Source organism: Centruroides vittatus, unplaced genomic scaffold (genome assembly GCF_030686945.1).
Source record: "Centruroides vittatus isolate TY-2023 unplaced genomic scaffold, ASM3068694v2 contig_221, whole genome shotgun sequence".
NCBI lineage: Eukaryota > Metazoa > Arthropoda > Arachnida > Scorpiones > Buthidae > Centruroides > Centruroides vittatus.
Window position 1 is genome coordinate 981,566 of NW_027121377.1, and position 19,137 is coordinate 1,000,702.

Here is a 19,137-nt window from a genome sequence, read left to right on the forward strand (position 1 = left end):
TGCACCAAATTCCAACTTTCAACTCCTAACCGTTTTAGCGAAAATTAAGATTATTACATTATAGTCAACCTTACCCGTTTTCACAGAATGCAAGAATTGGGTCCTCCCTGTTTCCAGACTAATTACAGAATTTTTAGATAGGTCTAAAAATATGTTCGATTTCGAAAAAACTCTGCATCTGCGTCTTGCACTTCGCTTTCTCTTAACACTTCCATCAACGATGGAAGTGTTAAGACTTAATCCTGTCCCTCTCCCCATGGGCAGGAATTTCGAAAAATCCCTTCTTAGTGTGCGTTCTCGTGACGTACCCTGTGTACCAAATTTCAACTTTCAATTCCTAACCGTTTGGGCTCTGCGCTGATTAATTATCATCATCAACTCGTCTCGATTATATATATATATAGATTAGCAGAAATCTTACCCTTCTAATTCATTAGACATAGGACATTTCTGCTAAGAGAGCCACAAAGCAGATATTGCCTAGTTATGCCCACCATGAGGTACACACTATGTAGTACAAATACAACTGAAAATTTCTCAAGGTTCCCTGATTTAGATTGGAACCCAGGTCCACAGAGCAATCAGGCCTTTGCCACTTCAGCCATCCAGATGCAGGATACCTATTCTTTGAGAAGTATTAGAGAACAAGGTTCAAGTACTATGGGTTGTATAATTAAATCCAAATTTCACTCATTCATGTAAGCTAGGGAATCTAGTCTTAAGATCTTTGGGGCTTCAGTATTGGGTGGTAGTGAGTTCACACTTCACGTTTGTATTGAGCAACATGACACGTAGACCATCTGCCAAGAGGGCTGTCTCCTAGAACTTTTTAGGTTAGAAACATTAATATCTGAAAACTCCATTTGATTGGTCCTTTGGCATGGTGTAAACTCAACTACATGTTCAGTAGTTTTATCCACTCGGCCACTGGTAGCAGTTCACCATTCAAAGGATCAAACAGTATTGTGAGATGGATGGAGCTCACATTTCAAAGGCTTCAACATGTATTGGATAACATAAGAGAGAATTTTATTTACAGTTAAATTTAGTTGCATACATCATTTACTTTTTTTCAGTCATCTTGAATTTTTAGGGTTATGTTAAACCTCAACTGCTGTCAACACCTCCCAGCTAGAGCCTCAAAAAATTCCAAGTTGTCAGTGGACAGTCCATTTGCGAGGCACAAACCTTTGACCAATTACCATCATTTGGCAGATTTAGCCACTGATAAGTTCAAATACTGTATCAATACTGTAAAATTAATACACATAATTGCATAACAATTTGAACTTTCGACTCATTAATGAGGTGTGCCAAAAACGCACCACAAACATACCATAATTTTGCTTACAACTGAAATATAATTGGTAAAATTTGAAGAAAAACTACTTCCATTAATATTTTAGATGTATTTATTAAAAAAGGATCTTGACAACTATTGTATAAATTAGGATAAAGAAAACACTTCACAAACATTAAACTGTTTATTTACCAATAAGTGGAATGTCACGGTAGCTTGTGGGAAGATTTGTTTTCAAAATTTAAATGTGGAAAACAATGTATTATGATTAATGATTCATGTAAACTGAACAATGATCCAATGATAAAAAGTTTAAAGTTCTGTATGTATGTCTTTGTGTATACTTTCAAAAGCTGGTGGCGTCGAACACAGGGCTGGAGTTTCAAATTCGTACTGGTATTCGCATCGGCTGGGTTCAGTTGCCGAGAAAAGTTTGTTTTCAATTCCGCAATACACTTTGACCTGCAAATGAAGAATCCATAGCTTGTATAATTTCATTTCTTCATTTTAATTTTGTATCAAAAAGAATATTACTAACCACAACTGATCTTGCGGGTCCGTTCCAACAAACTGCACCTCCCTCGAATTTCATGACAGAATATTTGTTATTTTCCAGACCTTCCCACTTTGACCATTTTCTGAAATGTATAAAAGAAATTCACACACAAATTCCATATTACTTCTGAAGTTACTTATTATTTCATAAACTCACCCCAAAGTGACAGAAGATCCTCCAGATTTTGGTTCCTGAGTGGCAACGTCAAAAGGACAGAATTTATATACGTATTCTCTGTCATGATATTCGAAACATTGACCTTTTAAGACAGCAAATTCTTCTTCTGGTCCATAATCACACTCCAAACTTTGCTCCACATCTCTTTAATAAAATAATTTGTTACAACGGAAAATTTCGCTAAATGAAATTTTAAGAACCAACATTCAAACCTTATGTCATCAATGATCCTCTGAAGATTTCTATCAGCTTCTTCAAATTCTTGTTTGGCTTGTTTAGAAGCTAAAATGGCATTAAAAATTATATCAATGAATAAAATGAAAACATGTAATTTTACATTACAAAAATTAAACTGTGCAAACCATCAATAATTTGCTGTACTTCTTCGCTATACATTGGTTTTGATGCTTTTTCTTCCGGAGCAGGCAAATCTTCTTTTGGAGGAAATTCCATTGGTTCTAAGTCTTCGTCATCCTCTTCGTCTTCATCTCCCTCCAGTGGTTCATCATCCATACTGTCGGGTTCCTCGACCTAAGTTTTGTTAGAAAAAAATTACTATTCGACATTACAAGAATAGTTAGGACAGAAATAAAAACATACTTCTCGTTCTTCTTGTGATTTATCTTTATCGCCACCATCGACGGGTTCGGGTGCAGCAGTTTCTTCACTTGGCGTTTCTTCAGTTATCTAAATAGGTAATCATATTTAAGAGCATATTGTAACAATTTAACAAACAATAAAATACATACCTCATCCATTAAGTATTTATATATAGGCTTCATTATCATCCAACCAGTTGTTATAAATTCTTCTAGATTCATTTCTTCTTTCATATGAAGGAAAAACTACAGCAAATATAACAATTACTATAATTATATTTCAATGCAAAAATTCAAAAATAAAGAATACTCAATGTGTTTTACATGACTATATTATTAATTAACAGATGTGAATGTTGTTCCAATCAACTCTTTCAATTGAATTCAAACTTTTATACAATGATGACAAGATGTTCTACAATGTAATATCAATAAAACTACAACAGAATCTCTGTAATCCAACATATCTTGGACTGGAAAGTGTCGAATTGCTGGATTACTGGGTTTTGTCCATATGTACTGTACAGTAAAAAAAAAAACACACTTGGTTCACAGGTTAGTTTATTATGTCAATTACAATTGTGTCGTTTTGCTGACCATAAGTATAGCAAACAACTAGCGGTATACACATACATTGGTCTCTATCTGTCGCATACATCAACACTGGATAACATCAAAATTCATGTGCGCCATCCTGCAGTGCATCAGATTACTGGACATGTCGGACTATAGAGACACTACCATATTTATCAGATAAAAAATACTCGATACACTCTGACAACTATCATCAGCAAATGCAAAGTAGCAGAGCAAATAATACATAACACATGACAATAATCAATCTCATTTTCCTTACGTCTTCCAGCAAACAAATTACTTTATTAAAAACAAAATGTTTTTTATCTAGTTTACACATCTGCTTCAGGTTCTATGCATTCGAATCAAATCATTTACGGAGGAAACACTCAGTAAACCATTAATAAAGTATTGCTGGAAGATATAGGAAAGATATGAGATTGATTATTGTCATGATAAGTTCCAGCTGTGAATGACACATTACGTAACACATGATCCTGTTTCCAACAAATTCAGTTGTACCCTGTTAATATGTGCTGTGGCATACTTTTGGGACGACATTCACTCGAAAAGTAATTCAAAAATACTTTCACTTTTATGTTTTCCCACTTAAGTTATTTTTCTTGGTTTCCACGAGAAACATAAATTTGGTTCAATTGTATTTATTTGCATTCATATTTTACTTTAATTAAAAGATATAGAGTCTGCTGTAACTAAAGCTCCAAAAACAATCCTTCTGATTAAGTCCTAAAATTAAGTAACAGATAAATTTCTTTCAAGTTTCTGATCTCAAATCCTTTCCTTAAGACCCAAAAGTGGCCAAGTGGATAAAGCCACCAAACAAAGAAGCCAATCATGGGTTTTCACCTAAACGAAAGGTGTTCTCTGGGTTTTCTCACTGTCAAACACCTAAATAGAAATCAGTTTTTCATAAAAACTCCCAGGAGGCACCTCCTTCATAGATTGCCAATGTGGCATTGCCATATTCCATCAAACAAAACATTTTCTTAAGAATAAAACATATTTATCTGATCAAACAGACTAGAATCTAAGAGAAAACTCGACAGTGTTTGTCTTCTATTCAATTTAGGATTTTTGGCATCTCTCAGGCTTCTAAATTAACTAGAAAGGGGAAAAAGAATAACTTGAGAATCTACATCTCACCTTTGCCTCTTCTTCAGATACAGTGCCGTCATGATTATAGTCAAATTTTGAAAACTGTTGAAGTTCTTGATAAGTAACTCTGTAAAATAATTAAATATTCAAATGAAAAATTCTCAAATCTTCATATGATGAATTACTGCAATTTAACTTTGCTATAACTAAACAATTGTCAGATTACGTTGGGTTATATTAATGCTACTTGTCACTAATTAAATATCAAATGAAATGGCCTTGAGGCATTAGGTGCCATCTCTTAATCATTTTAATGTCCATTATTAAATAATAATTAATAATTAATTTCTGGAAGAAGAGAATCAGCCCAAAGTCCCCAGTCAATGCCATAAGTAACAAGTATAATTATATCTAAATCAATAATTCTGGCAGCGAAAATTAGAGGTCCCCGTAGCATAATTGGCAACGCATCTGCATGGCAAGCGGGAGTTGTGGGTTTGAATCCTACTTTGGGCCAATTCTTTTCTTCCAAAACCTTATAAAACTCATGTAAATAAACTATATTCTTTGTCATTTTGTATATGTCACAGCAACAGAGATTGTAAAAATTTTTATCTTATTTTTTTATATTTAAGAACGTTCGGCATTTAATTATTTATGTTCTATGTCTGTTAGCATTTGTAAATGTTCAATTCTTGAAACATTAGCCTAATGATCATTAAAAACAATCAAAAACATTAGTTTTTTCCAGTTGAATAAACCTTTTTGTTGCTATTTAAGGTTGTGTGATTGGTATATATTGTAGCAATTATGTTTTTGAGTTATAATATGATTACACCAGCCAAATCTTATTGTGACAGTCTTAAAGATTTGAAAGACCACCATGAAACTTGGTTTGTTAATTGAGTTGCAAACTATAAGTGTGTACTGTACCTGATGTCAATATGGAAATTATGCTTACCGGAAGGTTATGGATTACTTCTCCCCAGATTAAGATTCCTGAGCTCAAGAAAGGCTATCAGACTCAGAACTGTACAAAGAAAAAGGTATATTCTTCTCTGCCACTATTAATCTTGGAAGACAGCCTATTAACCCTCTTTACTATGTCCAGACTTATTAGTGTGTTAATGCACAAGTCATTGTGCAACTCTATTGCTCGGCACTCAGACATTTGACTTTTGTATGCATTCTTATCAAGTTGTTATAGCCAAACGTCAGATAGAACATGTATTTGTTTGTACACTTTTAAGTATAGCAAAACACATCATCATCTCACACACAAACCAATGATTTATTGCGAGTAAATGACATAGAAAAACTATCAATAATTTCATATTTAAGAATTTAGTACCATTATTTACAAACCATTTAAAGAAGAGTACTCACTTGCCATCATTGTTAACATCCAGCTCTTGAAATGCTTGTGTAGCACTGACTCTTTCCTCCTGTTCGCCTTTCAATTCTTCTTCTTTTTCTTTTTCTTTTTCCTTCTCTGTTAAAGTGAATTAATAGTCCTATATACACAATAACATTATCTCTCTTTTACTTATCTACTTCATTCATTTAAAGCTTAAATCTAGACTAAGAAGTTTTAACTGTCAAACAATATAAGGAGTATACACAAATACATTGGATTATATCTTGGTTTGGCTACATACAAGTGCAGAAGAGTATAACCTGGTTGCCATGCATCCTCTAAATCCTACCTTGGCTCCTACAAAAAATAGCAACGCAGTTTAAATTACAAAGTCATAGAGCATCACAAAACTGGTAAAAAGTGTTTTTTGTCTCATTAAAGGGATGCAGCTGGATGCCATCGAAACTGGATGCAGGGAACTTTGTACGCATTTCTGAATAGTCTCGTGATGAAGGTGGTGCAACATTTTCACTTGCCCCTTGTATACTATAATTAAGTAGAGGTTATGAGGCTTAATAGATACAACATAATGTCCTATGTTCAAAACATCTGAGACAAAGCTTTATGGTGGACCTCAAGTTCTCTTTTACACAGTTTTATATAATAAATAAGTCCCTATCACATATTTAATACCACATAAAAGTTTGAATTAGTTAGTATCAAATTCCATGTGTTGGACCAAATCCAAGTACCAAAAGGCATATATTTATGCAAGAGCTTTGACCTTTTCGCAGCCTAGGTTTATGCCTAAAACTGCTATGTTCTAAATAATAATATACAAAAGTAAAAAAGTAGATTTAATCACTTACCTTGTTTCTCTTTTTCTATAGTATCCAACACTGCTTTTTCTTTTTCTTCCATTTCCTTTTTAACAACTAGTAAAATTTTTATATTTGAACTTTGAAATTATAATGCAAAATTACTCAAATAATTAACAAAAATTAAGATACCTTCTTTCTCATCCCTCAGGCGTTGCATTTTCTCTTGTTCTTTCTTAAGTTCTTCTAATCGAACCTAAGCATTACATGATTTAATTATTATGCCTTTGTGTCCTTTCTATCTCAAATTAAATTTATTTTGTATACCAGGACTTTTTATATATTAACAGGACTTATTATACTGGAAAATATGGATGCAGATATTTAGTCTTACAGATCAAAAATAATGTTTTTTATTTAGTTCACCTGAACACATACACTTTAAACTTGTGTTTTGGACTTGTTCTTCCCTCCTCAGCAGGCCTTTAAACGACACTTTCTACAATTAACAATAAAAACATTTCTTGGTACAATTATAACTAAAATTAATTAAAACACAATCATTTCCTGACAATAAATTAAAAATTCTTACAAATTCTGTATTTCCAAACTTCTTTACATTTCCAACTAAACCTATGATTCACAGCAATGATACAATTCGACACATTCCTAATTTTTATACATTAAAATCAGTTTAAAACAATAAATTTAATTTTTATCTAAAATATTTTTACTTCAATTAACTTACTTCTTTTTGTTTATTCTTTTCTACTTAATTTCTATTCTAATTCTTTCTTATCTCTTCTTTTATACCTTTTCCTCCCCCCTTTTATAATGCTTATCCATGATTGGTGGATCTCTCTACCGTTGTTGTTATTCATTTTATTCTTAATTTAATAAATTTTTTCTCTTTATCTATTGATTTTGATTGTTTGTCATTATCTATTTTTCCATGCCATTTTTTTAAATATACATTTTGGGTAATCATTTAAAATAAACATTTTAATTATTTCTTCTTCTTCTTGTTTTTGTGTTTCTATTTCACTTGCTCTTTGCTTTATTTTATTCATATACATTTTAAATATATTATATTTCATATTTTAAGATATGTTCCAAAATTATTTGAAAGAATTAAAAATGTGATAAAAAAATAGAATCAACTTAATACCAGAAAATATAAATTCAACTAAAAAACATTTATGTTATAGAAAAGAAGAAAAATATGACATAACAGAGGAAAAAGGAATAGTGTATTCATTTGATTGTAATTGTAATCCAAAGAAAACATATATAGGAGAAACAAAAAAAAAATTAAAAATAAGATTAAGTGAACATATCAGAGCAATCAAAGGAAAATATGCAAATTCAGCAGTAGCTGACCATTGTAATACAGAAGGTTGTGCAATTGATCTAAATATGGTAAAAATCAGGAAAAAGGAAAAAAACGATTATAAAAGACAACTGTATGAGCATTTAAATATAATTAGGCAAACTAATAAAATGAATAACAACAATGGTAGAGAGATCCACCAATCATGGATAAGCATTATAAAAGAAGAGAGGAAGAGGTATAAAAGAAGAGATAAGAAAGAATTAGAATAGAAATTAAGTAGAAAAGAATAAACAAAAAGAAGTAACTTAATTGAAGTAAAAATATTTTAGATAAAAATTAAATTTATAGTTTCAAACTGATTTTAATGTATAAAAATTAGGAATGTGTTGAATTGTATTGTTGCTGTGGATCATAGGTTTAATTGGAAATGTAAAGAAGTTTGGAAATACAGAATTTGTAAGAATTTTTAATTTATTGTCAGGAAATGATTGTGTTTTAATTAATTTTAGTTATAATTGTACCAAGAAATGTTTTTATTGTTAATTGTAGAAAGTGTCGTTTAAAGGCCTGCTGAGGAGGGACGAACAAGTCCGAAACACAAGTTTAAAGTGTATGTGTTCAGGTGAACTAAATAAAAAACATTATTTTTGATCTGTAAGACTATATATCTGCATCCATATTTTCCAGTATAGTAAGTCCTGTTAATATATAAAAAGTACTAGTATACAAAATAAATTTAATTACAAGTTTATTTAAAGCAACTTAAATACGACATATTTAATTTGTTTATAAATATTATATAGTATAAAAGAATGAAAATTCTAGTCAAACAAACACAATTTAAGCAACCTTTGACTTACAAAGTGCTTTGATTCAGAGATCCATTAATAAATAGGATATTACAGCTCTTGCAGTAGTTACAATAGGCCCCTTTTTACAACCCTGTAAAGTACTTATCTATCTCTATGGAAAACAAGTGAAAAAAAATGGACCATTACCATTGGTGAAACTATCAGTTGAAACTTACGACTATTAACCTAATGGGTACTTTACGCGGGTTTGCAGTTAGAATGCCAGGCCTGGACTTGAGAGCTCCAAAAAAATTAACTTATAGGTCGAGATCAATAAAGAACAAAACAAGTTTTAATATAAACTATTAAATAGCACTATATACAAGTAGTAAAATTCAAAACAACAATTTATTCGACAAAGACAAACAATTCTCAAAGACCGACAAAATTTGAGATAACTTATCTCCTAAATTCTACTATCTTAAAACTATTCCCCTTTGAAATCCGACAAAGTCAATCAACTTATAACTATGTACAAAGAATCTTAACCAACTAGAACCTTATCCGTCACCTCTTATACTAAAAACTTTTTCTAGCCAAAACTCCTTCAAATCCAACTCTTTCAATCTCCAAGAATTCTCTTTCAATCTATTGCTCAGGAACTACTTCGATTCACCTCGATTATCGCCTTGGAATATCTCTTCGAATGGAGCTCACCTCGTCCTCCGCCTCAAACATGGCTTGTTTTATGCTGTGAGGAGACGTCACAATAATTCTCTAGAATCATCCCCTCATTTACATACCTAATGTCTAACAATCTTTGTTTTTCTTTCCCCTGGTCAGCATTTTTCCCGACAATTTCGCTAAATTCTTTTACATAACTTTCTATTAAGATTTCTTACATGTTTGAGATGTCTTTGCTTAAGGTTTACAGAGTCCTCAACAATAGTGCATGTGAGGTCTCCCCCCACTGTGCGGAACTTCCTTTGAACTTCCGAGTTGGGAAAGGGCAACTGCACATTAGTTTTTTCCTACGGCGCTTCGTCAGTGAGTTGGTTCTTCTTTTTTTTTTGTTTGCTTGTTATATTACTTTGGGTGAGTAAGGAAACCTTCGCCCTAACTAAACATAATCTCCAAAATAAAATAGAATTAAAGAAACTAAAAATAGAAATAAAAATACAGCTCGGATTCGGTTCCTTACACCCCTACCTGTCGTAAAGCAACCCATTGCAAATTAAACACTAATTTCTTAGTATTGTAAGTCAAAGATTTCTATTCCTAAACATAAACTGACAGTCAGAAAGTGACTTGGCTATTAGACAATCAATGCTTTTGGAGTAGTTGATAAGTTGCCACCAGAAGAAATTTACAACCAGTTGCCAAACTTCAACATCCAAGGAAAACATATGGCCTTTTCAGTGTTGTTTTGTGGTCCAAATGTGTGGCAGCTGCATAGCAAAACAGTCTGGCAAAAATAGGGAATTGTGGTCTGAGCAGAATGCAACTGGGCATTATCACAGTGTTGTGTATATCCCACACAATATTTGCATATCCCAGCCTCACTCTTTGATAGATGTCTGCAGTTCTTTTCTCCCATGATAATGAAAAAGAGTGTAACTGCTTGCTGTTCAACATTGGATGCCCGCATCCTGTGACTACTTCATTTTGCTTCATTTCAACCACCAAAGAGTGAACCCCACTGCATGCTGTATGTTTGCATCTTAAGCTTGGCACAAACTAGTCAATGTTGTCGCCTTTGAAGTGATATCAAATTTAGTAACATGACCTTTCTTTTGACAATCTCACAATCATGAGATCTGACAGCTCTGAGAATCTATAACAGCTCTAAAAAACCAAGAATTGTTTCCTCTACCTCTCTACACAGTGTCATAGGGAAGAGTCTGTTTACTAAATGATGAAAATCAATGATCCAACTTACTGGATTTGAAAGTTGTTGAAGAGACTGCCTACTTTCCATCAAAAGGTGTGATGTCTGATGTTTAATTGACAACTACTACACAGTTGTACAAATTTAGTTTGATGTTGCATCTGATCAGATTGCTGTAATATTGCCTAGTATGCACTTAGCCTTATAGCAATGTTTTCTTTCAGAATTTCCTAAATTATTTAATTAATTCCTAATTATTCATCTCTAGGAAGTTCAGGTCACATTCACCTATCTTTGAAGCAAATTTCATTAAGAAATCAATTAAACTGTAGCATAAAATCCAGTGGTTTTGACTTAAGTCTAGTAATTTGTTTATGCTGCATAATTTTTAAAATAGGAAAATAAAGTAAATAAAAACCTTGAATTCTTCCTTTTTCTGTTTTCCCTGTTTAGTGAGTTCGGCCCTCAGTTGATAACCTTTCAAGTATGCATCTTGCTGTCTTTTTGCTACTTCCTTTGCTTTGTTACCTAATTCCCTGTTTGCAAAGGAATCTTAGCACCTTCTCAACATTAATATAATTAAAAAACAAAGAAAATAAAGCATACTTGCAAGTGTTTAGACATTCTGCTGTACTGTTGTATTCATCGCTAGCATCGCAACAGTCTGCAACGATTATTTATTAACTTAATTATACCTTTATTAAAGAAAACATATATAAAAAATTTAAGGTGTTTACCGCATATTCCATCATTTACTCGTGACGAAGGTATGTCTTTTGGAATGTATCCGGCATTCGTACAATGAAATATTCCATTGGGACAAGCAGCCGTTCCTAAGTAGAAATTTTAAAACATTTAACATAAAATAATAATTTAAAATCAGAAACTGTACCACATCTCGTATTTTTATATGCTTCACAATTACATTTTAAACTAACTCTTCTAAAATAATCAATCTTGGTAATGTTTGGATACATACAATTAACCAATTCATTCAAAATAATGCAGTTAAATCTGACGATTATGTTTAATGTAATGCAATATCTTATAATCCATTTATAAATTTATATGATTATGAGCAAAAACTCTGTGATATGGTTGCATCATTTCAAACCAGATTAATCAACTAGACACGAGTTTGCTTGACATGCACAGTTCAAACAAGGCAAATCCATGCATATCAAGCAACAAAATGTCAGCAGTAGTTGCATCACGTAAACTAGTCTTTAATTCTTCGGTTATACTTTAACAGATAACCAAAAAACTGAATATTTTAAGTGACGAGTGCAGTTCAGTGGGTTTTAATAACATCACTTAATCTCATTTATCTATCAAATTTAACTATTACCTTCTCAAAAACAACACGCTATTTTTATAAATTAAGAAGTCTCCAATTGTATTAATATTTACCTGGTTCGTCGGAGCCGTCGGCACAGTCACAATAATCGTCGTTTATGTAGTGAAAGGAAATGGTACCCGAACCATCCAAACAATTAAAATCTTTACTGGCATCGTAGAAAGCTTTCTCTATTAATAAAATATATAAAGATCAAGCATACATACAAACATGGGATAGATTAATAAGTATACAATATCATATTACAAGGTACAGTACAGGTTTATATACATACATACAAACAATTCAATACATCGACTAATTTGACACCATTTCAATTCACGAGTTCTCTTAACATTATTAAAGTTAATTAATTCTATATAAAGTAGTTGCATAAGGTAAGAGGCAATTAATAGCTCTAAATGGCTTAATAGCTTAACTGCTCTAAATGGCTCTAGAATTTGAGATCACTCTTACAATAAAACACAGAAATGGATGAAGATATCATTCAGATAGATTGCGGCTGTAAAAACCGGCAATAGTTGTGACAAGAAGGTATTACTATACTGTAAAAGAAATGAGTACAAAATAGTGGCACGTCCAGTCAAACTGTATGTTCTGAATGTCAAGTGACAAAAAGGAAAGACAAAAAATGATGGGATGGATAACTGCAGTGAAGGACAAGTAAAATAATTTGTGGTTGTGTGAATGCGATGGAAATAATAGAGAAGCTGCAAGAATATACACTGTGATGATTTTCATTTGTTCTGTGAACAACAGCTGATTGTGGCATACTAAATGAAAGGCTGAATAGTATATTCTACCTACCTTCAGCCTTCTCACTTGGTAAGCCAACACTTCTAAATATACACTCTAGTCTGTAATCTGCAGCGTAAAGATGGATGGAATGCAGGCTACAGCCTATATTCTGGACAACATACTAGAGCCTGTACTCTGTATAAGTGGTAATTTGTCAGCCATCCATCCACCTCCAAGATATTTTGTAATGATGTAGAATACAATATGACAAAGAAACAACAAAAAATTAATAACAATGGGTGAGAACAGTTAGAAAGATCAACCTAGTTAATTCAAACTCCAGAAGAGCGGTAGCTATTTAAATGTTTCCATAATCTAAACAATAACTTAATAGGCAATTAACTGTTCTAAATGGATAAATAGATTTCTTATGATGGCATTGCTTTATTTGTAAGTACAGTAGAGCGTCGTTAATCGAAACGTCGGTAATCGAAATGGCCGGAAATCGGAACGATTTTCAGTCAGACTGTGTCGTGCTGAATCGAACGTTTTTGATACTAGATTTACTTCTAAAGTATAATTTTCATGTTTTTTATATTCTTCGATATATTTATTTTGTTTGTACAAAATGCAGAAATAATTTTTAACGATACAATAGCCTCGATTATTATTATAAAAATTTTCGTTAGGCTTAAAATCGACGAAAATTCAACACGAAGCAACACGCAATGGAGAAAAATTAAACACGAAGCGACACGCAACGGAGAAAAATTTGAACATCGGACAGGTTAATATATTTTTTCGTACAAAGTCGGAAATTGGAACAAATGACTAATTGGAACAACCCCAGTCCCCAATTGACTCCAATTTTCGACGCTCTACTGTATTTACCTAAAAAAATAAATCATATTGAGCTATAAGATACATCAAATTCATCATCATTCTATGTAAACTTTCTTAATTTAGAAGTTACTACAGCTGTATTGTAAAATAATGATAACTGAACTAGTGATAAATGTTTAATGATTCCAAAGTCTCATTCAAAGATCAAAATGACAATCTCCAAACATAATCTGAAGTTTTGACTCCTCTAAAATATTAAATCATTACTAGACAGATCCACAGGACAATGGACTACTATCCTTTGCTAAACACACCACTTCTTGTAATGCTGCCAAAATGAAATGGCAAGGTCCAGTTAGTAAGAGATACTTTCATTATACACCATGTTGCATTTCCAGAGGAAGTCGTATAAACAATCTCATACTATGGTGGCATTGGGCATAACTTCAGTTCTGTGATGACAGCACCCATTGAGGTCATCAGTCAGCAACTGGCTATGCAGTGGGTCATACACTTTCATAAAATACAAATCTGATGTTGTTACAGAATGCCTTTCTTTTCCTTGTCTTGAGAATTTCACAATAAGGTATTAAGATTTCATTTGAATTCCTCCTTACAAAGCTACTTCACTCCCAGTCAAGGTCCATTTCACAACACACACTTGGGTTCACTTATTTCATTTTGTTTGACATGGCTCTTCATTTTTTTATTTTTATTATTACACAATAACTTCACTTTAACATGGTGAAATACGATATGAATAATAAACATACAACAATAGTAAACAAATCAATAAAGCTTGGAATCAATAATAATGCAAAGTTGCTAGTAGTATTACCACAAGAAGTGAAAAAATTTGTGTCTAGCCAGGACTGTCAAAAGCTCGAAAGGAGCTTAGGGATAGAACAAGTTTCTTTAGTCCTTTTTTCTGAACAAATGAAATACATAGACTGTTTCCTTATTAAGCTAGACTCAGGACTGGCCAGAGCCACGAAGTTCTGGACAGAATTAAACAACAGTAACTGAGAATTCTAAGTTATCTCCCAGTAGATTGCTGACCATATCTGTTACTCAATATGTAATCGATTCAAATGCTGTTATTTTCTAGGAATTATATCACACCTCTTGCTATTTAAATCTCACGCTACAGTACATGCTATGCTCAACAAAAACTAACCATCATCGATAGCTTCTAAGTAATATAAAATCTTGTGTAGATTTCTTACTAGTAAATCTACACCATTCTTTTCTTGTTTTCTATACTTAAATTCAGAGCCATATTAACCCACAGTGGGGCCACAGGCATTTGGATACATCAAGTCTACTATGACATTATGATCACCCACTATGGCCAACAGCTCAATCCAATATGGTAGGAACTGGACTACAGTATATAGCCTTATTTTCTCAAATGGTATTAGTCCTTTTTTGTATCTTCCTGGTCCAAGGCTCCCCATTTCCCAGGATTGAGCACACACCTAGTGTGCCTAACAGTTAAAACAACCTCGCATCTGTGTAAACACAGATAATTCATGATATTGAATTATTTCACATTAAGAATATGTTTTGTAAACAAGAAATATAATTAATTACACATATAAACTACTAAGTATCAAAAATATAAAATACAATAACATGTGAACTCTGAATGAGGAGTTTTCTACCACAGAACTGTAGGCACCCTTACAAGCACAAAATTTAAAGGAACCACACCAGTATATACAACTGTCTGCAAGACATTTGCCTCCAAAGATTAGTTTTTACTGTGTACCAGTATACCGTCTACTCTCAGAGTTGGTCAAAGCAATAAATAGCAAGCCTACGACCGACACCACACAGTCGTGACTTCGGTGCTTGCTATCACTCGCACCCCCTAAAACTACATAACATCAAGAACTCCACAGTCAAATAGGCTACTCAAAGCCAGCATAGTCGCTCAGGCCAAAAGGTTACATGCGACACTCTTAGCAGAGTGACATAACTTGCAATCACACCACCCAAAAGTAGACTGACTTCAGGGACTGCATCTCTTGAAGGATCACACGTAGGGTACAATCCCTTTGACTTTTCTGCACCTGTGGGTAGTCTACAGTTCTAAGGTCCCAGCCATCTCAATCTGAGGTGTGATTGCACCACAATTATTATAAAAGTCGATTTGGATTTGTGAATCAGGTATACCAGGTGATCGATAGATCACGTGGTATGCCAAGTGGAACCGGCTGGAGTTACGTGACCTCGCAATCACGTGACTCCAGTCGGTACCATAGCAACAGCATCATTGGCAGTCAGATAATGCAAAATCCAACTTGGCAATTAGCTAAATATTCATCTTTGCACGAAATTCCGTCAAATTTGCATCAGAATAACGAATAATTCGACATTTTATACTCTTTAAATCGTCTTACTTGATAAAGGTACACCTCTAGGCCTCAGAACTACAGTTGCATCGCAATTACTACTAATATTCAATAATACGGCGGTCAATACCGATATTTCTAATATATACAAGTTCTTTAACGACTTTATAACCGACATTTTAAAAAAATTATTATAAATTACGGTCTAGATTAATGAAAATTTAGTCTTGTTGTTTAACGTGTTATTCAGCATTACAAGACGGAAGTGACGTTTGTCGCAACCGTGTTGCCAGTTCGGAATTATTCAGCTGGCAACTGTTGAAATGTAAATTATTAGTGAGTACGCCAGGTGGCGATCGTTGCTGATGCATCACGGGAATGGTACAGTGCCTAAGCGCTCACTTTGAATGTAACTACAAGACAATAAAAATAACATGGCGCAGTCGACAAAAATTTAGAGCAGCGTTTCTCAAAGTGGGCGGTGAGTAAATCTAGGGGGGTACTTTTTTTTTTTTAACCCTTTCCACCCTGTGGGCACTAAGAGGGCCTCTTTTAGTAGGCCCATTATGGGTTCGGCCAGGCCCACAATGGGGCGACCGGGCGGTGAGGGACGGGGCCCGAATATCCGAACGGACCACCCCCCAAAAAATTCCTGGGGATTATTCGACCCGTTCGGATTCGATCCCGGGTCCCCCAGAGCGGTAGGCTGCCACCTTTACCGCTCGGCCATCCGGCCGTTCTAGGGGGGGTACTGGAGGCAGGGTACTAAATGATGACCAAAGGCAAAAGTTGGGATCACTGACCGCCGTTCCCTTTCCTCTGTTAAACGGATAAGAGGAAACATTGTGTTTAATGGTTTCCAGATGTTGAGAACAATGTATGGTAAGGGCACAAAGTGTGAGATTCATGGAAAAGTTTTCCTAAGAATATTTCAAATCCTTTCTCTCACAAGAGAAAATGAGCTAGGGGGCGTTGGGTATAACTTTATGAAACAGAGGGGAGCGGTGGATCGAAAAAGTTTGGGAATCACTGGTTTAGCGAAAAACAAAAGATTCTCCCGTACTGGATTTCAATATGTCCACGTTTCAAAATCCTCCTCCCAAACCGATGTTGGGAGCGAATTGGAAGAAATTTATGAAAAATTATCTACTTTATTCGATGAAGAACAATGAAACCCAAGCCACCATCTTGCTCCACTGTTTGGGGGAAGAAGCTATAAAGATTTTTGAAACATTAGAACTTAATGAAGAAGGAGCGAAACAACCGAATGTAATTCTAGAAAAACTCGAGTCGTATTTTATTTCGAAAAGCAACCAAAGTGTTGAGTGTGTGGAGATCTGCGAAGATCCGTGGTGTTAAAAATCGCAGGTAGTGAGTGATTCGGATTACCCCAAAGAGAGATAAGCAAGACAGTCACTTAAAACTAATCTTTATGTACAAAATTATATACACAGATATACACATTATCCAATACACGGTAGGATACACAGCACGTAGCGGTTCACAAAGAATCCTTTGGCGAAGAGTAAATTAAAACAAAAAAATTCCAACGAACGAAAAAATGTTGTGGCTTTATTAAACCTTATTTATTTTCTTTTCTTTACTTTCCTTATACTATCTTCCTGTAGTAACAATTTTACTTCCGTTTTCTGTTTACTTAACCACGCGGTAGTTAGTCGACACATGTGGCCTGGACGGTAATAAAAACAAAAAGGGTGTGACACCGAGGGGTCGAGGGGTTACGTCAGAGGAGATAGGAGGACAGGAGCGAGAGGAAGGAAGATTTTTCGGAGAGAGAGAAAAACGGGACGAACAGAAACAAAGAAAGTTATTAAGGAACGGATCCGAGGTTTTTTTTTCTTATTTATTACCGCCAGTCACCCCTTCGAACCAATTTTCAGTCTTATCATCTCTGTTCAATTCTCTTCCACCTTATCTTTCTCTAGGGCCCTGTACTTAGTTAAGCTAGATATAAGTTAGAATAAGTTCTTTGTCTTGTCGGCACGCGGGGACTAATTGATGACATTGTTACGCGCAGTCCCAAATGTATTTGTATTAGTAATTAGTAAGTGTGTGTAATCGTTTCTTTGTAAATTATTTATGTTCGCTGAAATTAATAAACCTCTTTTTTTAATTCTATCAAATCCGAGCGACTCTCAGGGTCTTGTTATTTCATATACTCGGCTAACAATGTCCACTCGGTGATATTGCAAAGCGGGCAACTATCTCACGTATACAAATTCTATCCCGTGTTTCACTATTTCTTTTACTGATGGAAACGGATTTCAAGATCACCAATCTCCACCACAACGAACAAAGAAAAATTCACCAGTTACATATACAGCTCCCAAAGGACGACACACTCCTAACAGCTGAAAGTCCGGAACCAGAATGCCCCGTGCTGCCGGTCCCGCACCCCATATATATCAACCCCACCACCAACACATTGCTGCCATGCAAAAACTGCCCAAAAGTAAACAAAAATAAAATTTTTTTTACAATTATCGATTACAAATAAAACCGTGCATACATTAAAGGAGATGATAATTTACAATAATAACATTAAAGAAATCAAAAGAAAACAATTTATTTTTATAAGACAACAATATAGGCCGACAATATATAAGGACGACACAAGTGTCACAAGTTCAATACTCGTATGCAAGGACTGAGCGAAGCCTTTGACGATTTTGTAGCAGACCTACGTAAGCTATAGAGTCCGAGCGCAAGTTACTCGCGCGCTGCCCTGGTGGCAAATATTTACATAACATATAGGAGTTCGCTAAAGAATGCATATGCGTTATATCTGAGACATTTCGAAAACCGTACCTAGTTCAGTAAATTGCTTATTGTTTTTTAATTTAGCTTTTAGTTTTAGTTTAGCTTACTCGAAATTAAACGCCCTTACACGTGTAAAGATTTTTAAAAAAATTGTTGATTTCGAGACAAATGAGATATTTGTAAAATATTTAGAGTTTAAAAGTTCTAAACTTTATTTAAAAGAAAATAGCATATATTATACACAAATCCAATTAGCTTTATACGTATCAAATATTCAATTTTCTTATTTATTTATCTATAATGATGTACTGTACAAAATGTAATACTTAAAGTGGAAAAAAATGAGACGTTCATTTATTCACTATTAGAGAAGATGCAAATGTTATACTTTAATTATTATTTACCTGCAATTGTAAATAGTATTAAGTTTCAGTGTTTTCACAATAAAAAAATTTCACTCATTTATAATTGGTGGCTGCAGATTTACTAATACTGCACAAACAAACATTATTTTATCTACATATGGAAGAAGTGAAATGGGTAATCTACA

The 19,137-nt window shown here is 33.8% G+C and overlaps 1 protein-coding gene across 1 annotated transcript; it reads right to left on the bottom strand.

The window, feature by feature from the left end:
• Nucleotides 1–1,465: 1,465 nt before the first annotated feature.
• On the bottom strand, nt 1,466–16,089 carry LOC136970859 (glucosidase 2 subunit beta-like). The gene is made up of 16 exons (XM_067265356.1): nt 15,855–16,089; nt 11,922–12,038; nt 11,249–11,344; nt 11,118–11,175; nt 10,930–11,047; nt 6,692–6,755; nt 6,551–6,616; nt 5,711–5,816; nt 4,373–4,451; nt 2,783–2,878; nt 2,634–2,720; nt 2,396–2,564; nt 2,246–2,315; nt 2,013–2,177; nt 1,839–1,938; nt 1,466–1,762 (listed from the first exon to the last, which is right to left on the bottom strand). The coding sequence occupies exons 1-16, from the start codon at nt 15,982–15,984 to the stop codon at nt 1,613–1,615; spliced, it is 1,671 nt and encodes a 556-aa protein (XP_067121457.1). The 5' UTR covers nt 15,985–16,089; the 3' UTR covers nt 1,466–1,612.
• Between the last annotated feature and the right edge of the window lie 3,048 nt (nt 16,090–19,137).